This window comes from Carcharodon carcharias, chromosome 9 (assembly GCF_017639515.1).
Source record: "Carcharodon carcharias isolate sCarCar2 chromosome 9, sCarCar2.pri, whole genome shotgun sequence".
NCBI classification, from domain to species: domain Eukaryota; kingdom Metazoa; phylum Chordata; class Chondrichthyes; order Lamniformes; family Lamnidae; genus Carcharodon; species Carcharodon carcharias.
Window position 1 is genome coordinate 148180884 of NC_054475.1, and position 10757 is coordinate 148191640.

Sequence of the window (10757 nt, forward strand, 5' to 3'; positions counted from 1 at the left end):
AAGGTTAATAGCTGTTGGAGATTAAATATTCAGTGAGACTCTTCTATCCATTGTATGACTCATGAATTTCATTAGTTTATAGTCACACATTTTTAATACAAAAATGCACAATATTTCATAGCAACTGGAATTTAGCACCAGCTTTCATCAAGTGAAAACTCTTGTGTAACTTCCTCTTCTTACACAAGAGGAACCTCCCTCATCCTTTATAGGGAGTCAAAATGGTATTTTAAAATTGTTTACTAGTTTCTTTTGCAATTAGCTCTTCTGTTTGTTACTACCTGAATTCCCCCTGACAACATTCCTGAAAAGTGCAGCAGAGGCTATACCAAATGGTTACTTAACAGCAAATGAGTAGAAAAGTTTAAATGACTTTGTCAAACATCCATTTCTATTGCAAGAAATAGTGAACCGAGTATATGTGATTTCTAAAATGTATTCTTGAAGATCAGGCAAGGAATACTTCACTGAAAACAATGAACACTTGAGGTTAATTTGGGTGTGAGGAGACGGAAGTGTTTATGGTCATTTGTGTTACATTTATATCATCGGCGTTACTATATTTCTCAATTGTTCAGTAATTTTGTACATTTGAAGTTGGTATTGCTTCTTTCCATTGATTTCTAGGATGCAGTCCTGTTCCACAACACTATTTTTTACAACCTTCAATATGGGAATATTAATGCAGTGCCAGAAGAAGTGTATAATGTCGCTAGGCTTGCTGGCCTTCACGACTCCATTCTCAGAATGCCAAATGGTTATGACACTCAGGTTGGTGAGCGTGGACTAAAGCTTTCAGGTGAGTTAAAGGAAGATTGGAAATTGTGATTGGAGTGCATAACCTTTAGCTTCTGTTAACTTAATATTGGTGATTTGTTGAAAATGCTTTTTAAACTTGTGTTCAGCCAAACCAGCAGGTGGGGCTCCCTACCAGTGCGACAACTTGAATTGTCTGGCTTTTGTACATGGAAATATTACCACTTTTGACTGACTATTTAATCACTGGGAACCATGTTATTCCAGCTCCCATTGACTTAGCTGTCATTGAAAGTGGTGATGAATAGCTATAAAAGAATAAGTAGGTGAGGTAGGAAAAATAGTGGACTGACAGTTGGATTGGATACAAAGGGTTAAGTAATTTTGAATTTTTCTGTCAGTTACGTTGAAGTGAATGTGTTTGCAGCCATGGCAATGTGCAGTATAGATTGGTTACTGCCAGCTTTGATTCACACTGTGAAGCTACTGTTCTCTGCTCAGTGGTGTGCAATGCAACTGAACCCTGAGCAGTTTTTTAATCCACTTTGGTTGCAAACTTGAGAATAGCTCCCAAGTCTTACACCACTGCACTCAAGTTTGATTGTGACCTCACCCCAGAGTTACGCTGTCATCTCTGAAGCAGAAACCACTTTGCATAACACATTAGCTTAGACAAACTATTAGTAGAATCCGTATTACTGGTTGATCTTTAATATGTTTAACTGCATCCAAAAGAGTTCAGGCTCTTCATTTTTGACTAGATCTGTCAGATAGAAAGTGCTCCCACAAAGGGTTTTTTAGACTTTATCATAAATTTGAAAAAGTTTAACAGGTAAAGAATTTGTATTTACTGATCAAGTATACATTTTGGGAAGCTATGTCGTCATTGGCTAATTGGAGGAAGCTGTTGGCCTTTTTCAACGTTATTTTTTCCTCCTACTTTGACGTAGTTTTTCCTTTTTTTTTACCCTTTCCAACTCCAGTGCAAGTAATGGATAACTGGCAAAATGCACATTTTTAAGTTCAATATTCCAGGTGACCTTTAGAACTTCTCTAGGAAATGTTGATTTAATTCAGTCTATCAAAATTGGTATGTGCTTATCTCATTAAAAACACAGAAATGCATTTGTACTGGGGTGGGGGGGAGATGGCGGTTCTTTTTTGGTAGCTTTCCAATTACAGAATTCGAGGTTTTTTAACATAAATTTTATATAAACCAATTTCATTATTTGCTAAACTAGTAACAGCAACACTAGCTAATCTTTTATTTCTAGGTATCTTTGTGCATTGATTATCTGTAACTGAAAACGGTCCACGCTAACTAATATTCATTCTAAAACGGGAAAAAAAATTAATGTTAGGGATTTAATCTTGTTTTGGGTATAGTCAGTCATTGTTTCACTACTCCTGCTGCAAAGCTTATGCAAGAAGCTCTAACGTTTTGCCTCAGTAACATCAAGTGGTTAAGAAATTTAGTCCATTGGGATTCATGTGTTTCTAATCTGTCAAAGCAGACAACTGGTTTCTTCACGTGGAAGATCTTCAAGTGTTCCATAACTCTCCTGTTCAAACATGTGCAAATAATCCTGTCACCAACAATAAATTTGTTTGTTGCTTGTATATTGCACTATGGAAACTTATCTAGCCCTGCAAAAACACTTGTCATCCAAAATGTGTGAAATTGGCACTGGCTCTGGAGAAGTTTCTGAATCCAAACAATCCTGTCTTCAGAATGGAGACCCTGAAGGGATAGGAAGGTCATGGAAATAGTGGCTGTACATTCTAATGTGGGAGAGGAGGATGAGTAAACACATTTCTCTATTAAATTAAGTTAAATTGAATTGTTAACTTGCAATAGTGTAAATTGCTGTTCAATACAGTTAGCAGACTTTACCAATATACTTCCTTTCAATGACCAGTACTCAATTATGTATTTTAATAAGTTCAGTGAAAATGTGAATATAAGATGCTGATTCCATTCATTTTCTTACTTGGAACTGATAACTTGATACTGATCAGGCCAAAAAACTACCTTTAGTGCACTTTTTTTTTATTTAAAAGAAAGAAGGGAAAATGTAGTTCAACACGCAGCATTTTCTTTAAACACTAAACCATATTTTTACACAATTAACTATTCGTTGGCTAGGGCAGAGTACATTCAGAGGGCATTTAAGAATCAACCACATTGGTGTGGTTCTGGATATAGGATTTCCTTCCCGAAAGGACATTAGTTTCATATTATTGAATTCAAATTTCACCATCTGCCGTGATGGGATTTGAACCTGGCCTCCAGAGCATTAACCTGCGTCTCCAGAATACTACTGAGCGACCGCTTTGCAGAACACCTGCGGTCTGTCCGCAAGAATGACCCAAACCTCCCTGTTGCTTGCCATTTCAACACTCCACCCTGCTCTCTTGCCCACATGTCTGTCCTTGGCTTGCTGCATTGTTCCAGTGAAGCCCAACGCAAACTGGAGGAACAACACCTCATCTTCTGACTAGGGACTTTACAGCCTTCTGGACTGAATATTGAATTCAACAACTTTAGGTCGTAAGCTCCCTCCCCCATCCCCACCCCCTTTCTGTTTCCCCCTTCCCTTTTTTTTTTCCAATAAATTATAAAGATTTTCCCTTTCCCATCTATTTCCATTATATAAAAAAAAACCCACTAGAGCTATACCTTGAGTGCCCTACCATCCATTCTTAATTAGCACATTCGTTTAGATAATATCACCAACTTTAATTTTAACACCTATGTGTTCTATTGTACTATTGTTGTTGACATCTTTTGATGATCTGCTTCTATCACTGCTTGTTTGTCCCTACAACCACACCCCCCCACCCCCCCCTCCACCTCTTTGTCTCTCTATCTCTCCGCCCCCCACACACACACCTTAAACCAGCTTATATTTCAACTCTTTCTTGGACTCGAACACAAGTTCTGTCGAAGGGTCATGAGGACTCGAAACGTCAACTCTTTTCTTCTCTGCCGATGCTGCCAGACCTGCTGAGTTTTTCCAGGTAATTCTGTTTTTGTTTCTCCAGAATACTAGTCCAGTGACAAATATCACTGTGCCACCTATGCCAATCTATTGTACCTGATAACAGTGACTACACTTCAAAAGCGCTTAATTGACTGTAAAGCACTTTGAGATGTCCAGTAAGGCACCATATAAATGTAAGCCTTTTCTACCTTAAGTGTACTGCATTTGCAAAATGTTAGTGGCATTTGCACAAGTGTTTGCTACGGTAAAATAGTTTGGTTAAAAATTTTTGGTTAAACTAACTACAACTCTCTTTACTCACATCTGACAACTTGGAGCTTGAGCCCATTTCCAGAATTTATGGTTTCACTTGAGCTTTCCTTCTGATGTTTCCTGGACTTCAGTCTCATAAACCCTGATACCCATCTCTGTCCCACTGCAGATTGGCTCCTATCTTGCTGTATGATCAAGTAATGATCAGACATTATAATTTTTTAAAAATGCATATCAATGGAACTTGTGAAAACCATTCAGATCAGATTTATAGAGGAGCGAAAATTGAGAAGAGCAGAAACTTGCATGAACAACGATGCTAGACAGAAATAAACACAATGGGGAAATTTTCCATCAATATTTCCATGCATAAGCAGAATTTGCCTCTTTTAAAAACTGGAACATGTGTCCTTTACTCTGTTACACTGACCGAGCATAGCCCTGAAATAACAACAATTAATTGCAATGACTGTACTCTGCTTGCTGGAGCTCAGGTTGGGCCCACGGTGGAGAGTACGGAAAATGCAAGTTCTGGCTTTTCTTCATCTCTAAATAAACAATTTCTTCAACAGAGTCATTTCTTGTTCCTTGGTAGTCTGAATACTATCTTGAATTGAACGTTTTTCCCCCAAATGATCTAATTCATGCAGAATATCTAATTCCCAAATGCCCATCTAGTTCATTATGCCTCACCAGATATTAGATCCTAATATAAAATTTAAAAACCAGCAGCAAGTACCAGGAGGATATCTCCCTGGATAGCAAGCAATGGAATATGGCCTATTTCCTCCCTTCAAACATTCCACATTTCCAACCTTGACACATGAAAACAATAGGAAATAGTGTTTGGTATGCTGAATTTTGTGTTTGGTAATATTTTAATCATTCAGTACCTCTGTGGAGTCTCTGTCAACCTTTGAAGAGAAACCTTTATTTCAAAAGCAAAATACTATGGATGCTGCAAATCTGAAATAAAAATAGAATGCTCCAAATGTTCAGCAGCTCTGGCAGGATCTGTGGAGAAAGAAATAGGCTTGACACCTCAGGTCGATAACCTTTCATCATAAACCTTTCTCTTATTGTTTGTGATCAATAACTCTGCATAGTTCTTTCAGATGGAGCATCTCTGGTCTACCATTTTATGCCTGGTGGAGGAGTGTTTTCCATTTCAAACTCTAGCTATTTACACCATGAAGCCTACCAGGCTGAAAATGCCAATTTTGTCAGTGTTCTGTGATATATTGCTGTTTTTTTGTAAAACACTGCATCCTTATAATTCCTTTCTTAGTCCAGTCTAGGGATCCTATGACATTGTTCACAATGCAGCATAAAACCATGCTGATTGAACTGATAAAAATGGTAAATTATTTTGTAACGTAGTTTAACCTTCAGCACATTAAAATGTGGCATTATGTGAAATCAGTGGGGAATATAATGACATTTCATAGTCTTTTAACTTTTTATTCTTTTTTTTCTCTTTCTCCAACCTTGTGCATAATGTTTGTGGAAGAATTGAACCATTTTGAATGGACCTTTTGTCATTCATAGCCTGAGGTGAATGTAAACTGATGTTTCTTTCAGGAGGAGAAAAGCAGAGAGTTGCAATTGCTAGGACAATTCTGAAAAACCCTCACATTATCTTGTATGATGAAGCTACATCATCTTTGGATTCCATCACTGAAGAGGTATGCCTTTGAAGTTTCTGGTCAAATATCATACTCCAAAACAAAATCACTTGTTCTTTCATGTTCACTGCTACCTGATTTACAACTCATTTCAACTTCACAGCATGTGAATCAAATGTCCTTTTTGTAATTCAACGTTGGGAGTAAATGACTACTTATTTGTAAATAAATAATTTAAACTTCTCCATTTTATTGCAGATTTATGGGGTTCGTAGTTAGTTTTTAGTTTCCAACTGTCTTTGCAATGCTAAGGAATCATTTTTACTCACTCTCCACAGAATATTCTCAGTGCAATGAGAGACTTGGTGCACCACCGTACATCTGTGTTTATCGCCCATAGGCTTACTACAATTGTTGATGCAGATGAAATTCTAGTTCTGGATAAGGTAGGAAAACTAGAATATTTCCGTAACTCTAAGTTATCTCGGAGCGGATTTGTTCACAAGTATTTTGTTGAGGGCCACAATACCAAGCAGTGTTTTGTTCATACTGTGTAGCATTACCAAGATGATGGGACTGTTGAGTTCCTCATTTCAAAATGACTGCCCGGAGGAAGGGGAGGGGAAACCACTACAGGAATGACATACAGGTCCATTAAAACTATTGAACCTGCAGTTTTAATAAAGCCTTTAGTACCTGTTTGATTGATGCTTGGTTAGTCTTGCTTCCTTTACTCTTTCTCACCATGAATTCCAGCTCTGGCAACATCCCACAGTTTGCAGGCTGTGACTGTTAGATCTGTCGAGCTGTGAAGGAGGCAGACTGAAAGTGGCCACCTGTGGCCACAGTTTGAGTACCATTGTCCTACAGTATTTACAAAATGGTGTAGAAAAATGTACCAGAGGTTTTTTGCATTTTTACAAGGCCCTTCGAGGCTATGGCACCTGCTGTCTGTATATGTAGTTTGGTTGAAATGGTCACATTAGTCAGTGATATTCTAAAAATTAATGTGTATATATATTTGCATGTTGTACACTTCGGATATGGGATGCTATAATATTTTATACATGCACCATATGTGAAAACATTCTGAATAATGGATACTGACTCTAGCGCTATAGCACTTACCTCCTTGGCAACTGACACACAGTTGAGTCTGGGGACTTTTGCAATTGGAACTTGAATGTACCTAGATAAGTTAGTGGAGAAGTGAGCTCATATTACAAGTTACTATGCTTCACTATGACCTGTCAATCCATTAACTCCTGTCTTCCTCTGAAATGGATCTTGCTCATGGAGGAAAATTTGATGGTTTGCTGGCATTCTAATACATCTCTATTAGATTGCCTAAGTATTAGTTACTAACTTCAAAGGAGAAAATTTGGTATTTCAAACCTGCTAACTACATAGTCACACTTTTTTTACTGTAGACTTTTTCCAGTCATTTATGGCTTCAGTCAAACAAAGATATGGATCTAATGGAGGAATCTAACTTTAAACTGCATACACAACAGATTTACGTCAGTGCATCTTTAGTTGCATCTGACTAGAAGTTGTTCATCTGAAATCAAATACAATGCTCCTGGTGTTTTTCTGACTCCTTGTAATTTCATTGCAGGGCAAGATAGCAGAGCGTGGAACCCATCAAACTCTCCTGAACAATTCCAACAGTCTTTATTCTGAACTGTGGCAAGCACAAAATAATAGAGTGTTCAACAAAAATTCCTACAGTCAAGAAAAGAAAGTTGTGTCATCCAAGGAAGAGGAAAGGAGAAAACTATCAGAAGAGATTCTGAACAGTGTTAAAGGTTGTGGAAACTGCTCTTGTTAAAACTTTTCTAAAATTTTATACTGGGCATTAAACTATGCTGGCAATTTGCACTGGTGATGTCATTAGGTACCAATGCACAAGTAGACCATTTTGAACAGGAAACCTGATGAAACTGCTCTTTTTTTTAGGGAAGGATTTTATTTTTTTATGGTAAAATGGTCAAATATTTTTGATTGGTAACCTTATATGTTGAAAGACCTTTCATGGAACAGCAAATCAAAAACTCGTTTAAAATTAGATCAAGTAAATGATTCCATTGTAGGTAGCATCCATGCAATTTTCTAAATATTAGCTTGAGGCATAGTGCATTGCTGGTGAATTACGGCAATGTAGTGGTTAACCAATACTGTATCAGTATTAGCATGGACCATGTAACAGGAATAGTCATGAGAAACAGAACCAGTGCTTGCTTTTTCAATGATTATGTTGTGAACCGAGAAGTAGAACTATTATAATCCTTACAGGGTTTCAGTAAACACTGAACGTTGGTATCTGGATCCAAGGCCATAGTACCTATAATGAGAGTTTTTAATTAGGACAATATTTAGTATACCAGAATGTGGAAAGGAATTAGCTTGGGAATTAGGCAAAGCTGAATGCACATGCCTCCACAAACAGCATTTACCAATAATGCACATTTTGAACTTCGTTCACTGCTTTATTATGATACCTTGAATGATTTAACTGAGGCATGCTAATTTAATAATTCAAGATGGCATGCCAATGTTTAACGAAAGATCGCCTGTATTAAAAAGGCTGTAAAAGTGTATATTCCTGGGCTTATCCCTTCAAATAGATGTATTTGCCACCCTGTTCATTGACCATCCATACTTCTGTAAAATCTTTTTGTCACTCATCCAGCTCTACTTTGTTATCCTTCATGTTAAACCCCTGTGTCACCTTCAATTGGGAATGAAAGCAGAGCTGTCCAATAAGATATGCAATTGAGAGGTTGAGTCTACTGTCTGAGATTTCTTTTCCTCCCTGCTATTGAACCTCCTAGAGAAGGATTTGTCTCTTAGTTTTCCCTAGACAACCCTTTAAGAGACCAGGAGCTCTGCATGAAGAGAAGCTTTAATATAGTCTGGAGGTGTAGCACTCCATAACATAGCCCACCTTGGCACTAATCTCCTCTGTACAAGGCAACTATCAACTACGTTTAATGGTATGGTCATGAGGAAAAGGTGACATGTATTTTGTGATAATTGGTAGTCTGAAATAGTGTGGATTTATTTTGCAGTCTTGAATTAATTGCTTTTGGAGAAGTTTGGATGTACTAAAAAACCCATTGCATTAATCTGTAAGAATTAAAACCGGGCAACCAGTTCTGAAACAATTGTCAAGGTTTTTCATATTTCTGTTCCTACAGGGTATTGTACAACCTTTTTATTCTCCTGTAATTGAGACACTGTTTTTAAACTTGCTGTAATAGATACAAGCTAAATGGCCCTGTTAATTTGGCAATATGGTCCCCTGTCAGTCAGGAATATTAAGCTGTGGTGTGCACATGGTTTCATTCATTTGTTTCCTTTTTCACTTATCAAATGTTGACTCAAAAAGCTGCTGCTTTCCCCCTATAAAATGCTTTTGAGTTGTGCCTTTGTGTTGTTTTTCTATTGTGGAGTATATTGCCATATTATTTTATCCAGATCATTGCTTAGATCATTGTCTTCTACTAGTTTTGCATCTCTCAGCATTGGTACTTCTAAGGAGTACCTAAGTTAAGGAGTACATGTACTGAGCCAAAACTAAGCCAGGTCAAACTTGGGATTGCTTTTTGGAGGGGATATTGATTTAGTTCTGCAGATTGTGGTGCAAGGTTTTCTTTTTTGTAAGAGCTGTAAGATCTATGAGTGTCTAACTATCTTTTCTCCATTTGTCTTTGGCTATAACTGAGTTTTATTCAGCAAAAAAAATTAGATTGGTTCACCTTTCAATCTTTTTTTTATCGACCGTGTTCATAAATATTGAGACTAACACCTCCAGTATCTGTCACAATGTATGTTTACTTGACCTTTTTAGCTGTTTTGTAACTAAGCCTGTAAACCAACATACAGTGCTTTAGGTGCAGGCAGCAATTTACAGCTCTAAATTTACACAAACACCACGCACCATGAAAATTTTAAAACTTGTTGAGGTTACTCCAGAAATGATGTAACACAATAGAGTTTCAAAATTCTTACTTCTGCACATGTGCAGACTTTTACAGGTAATATTTTTATTTCCATCCTTACAAGGTCACATTTACTATCCATAATCTTTTCTAAACAAATATTAAACATTTAAACTAATGGCATGGGTACCCCAATAATTTGAAACCAAATACCTCATTAGATAAATATGGAGTTTAGTTCCAGTTGCAAGAGAAACTTGCTTCTAACTTTCATTTGTGAGCTTTTTGGCCCCTGCTTTTATGAAAATTAAATGCCAATCCTGTTGACCTGTGGCAAATGATTTGTATTGCTCACTACATATGGTAGATTTTGTAAACAAATTTACTTAAAACTGAGGTATACAGAAACTACATTTGTCCCTTTTTTAAAATATCAAACTTCACCTGATGTATAAATCTTTAAATATATTTATGTTTCTAAGATGTTCTTATATGAGTCATGTAAACCCAATTTCAGAATACCGTCATCATTGGATAAATACGAATGTATTTATTTCTAATGCACACTATGCTATAATCTTTCCATTCTACTTCCCTAATTGAAAATAGAACCAGAAGATAAAGGACGTATTTACATGATGTGTACTAGAGTTCCATGATTACACGATGAAAGTGGTGAAATGTTTAATGTTCTTTTATTTGTGAGCCATTTAAGTTTACCCAGTATTTAGTCAAAGTCTGAATGCTGTTTATGGTTTTGTAAGTAACCGGTTATGTTTTCAAGTCTATTTCACCTGTAAAATTGGAATGTATTTGCAGAATTGGTCAGCCCAAATAAAGTCTTGACTATCTGTGGCTTTTACTGTGTCTTATACTTCACTAGCCTTACAACTACCCCCTCTTTTGTAATGGGCACGACTGAGTTTGCTAAAGGAAACTAAGTTTTCAACTTCAAAGATGTCAAATTGTGTGAAGAAATTCCTCACTTTTAAAAAGTTAGCAAAGCAGTGGTAATACCATATGATTTACTCAGTGATTAAATCAGTTTTTAAAAAGTCACTTTTCTTCATTAACAAGCTTTTTGAACCAAACCCGTGGAGTATGTCAGTAAAATTTTATATTTTTGCATTTGAAGCTAGCCATAAGTCACTTTGGTACTTTACCATAGGGCAATA

The 10757-nt window shown here is 36.8% G+C and overlaps 1 protein-coding gene across 2 annotated transcripts in view; it reads left to right on the top strand.

Annotated features, from left to right (window-relative positions):
• Window positions 1-10437, top strand: part of abcb7 (ATP-binding cassette, sub-family B (MDR/TAP), member 7) — a 61509-nt gene extending 51072 nt beyond the window's left edge. For both annotated transcript variants that reach the window (XM_041195467.1, XM_041195468.1), the window contains 4 exons: window positions 628-799; window positions 5595-5698; window positions 5977-6084; window positions 7257-10437. In XM_041195467.1, coding sequence (XP_041051401.1) covers window positions 628-799; window positions 5595-5698; window positions 5977-6084; window positions 7257-7469 — 597 coding nt within the window. In that variant the 3' untranslated portion in view covers window positions 7470-10437. The remainder of the gene's footprint in view (window positions 1-627; window positions 800-5594; window positions 5699-5976; window positions 6085-7256) is intronic.
• Window positions 10438-10757: the final 320 nt, after the last annotated feature.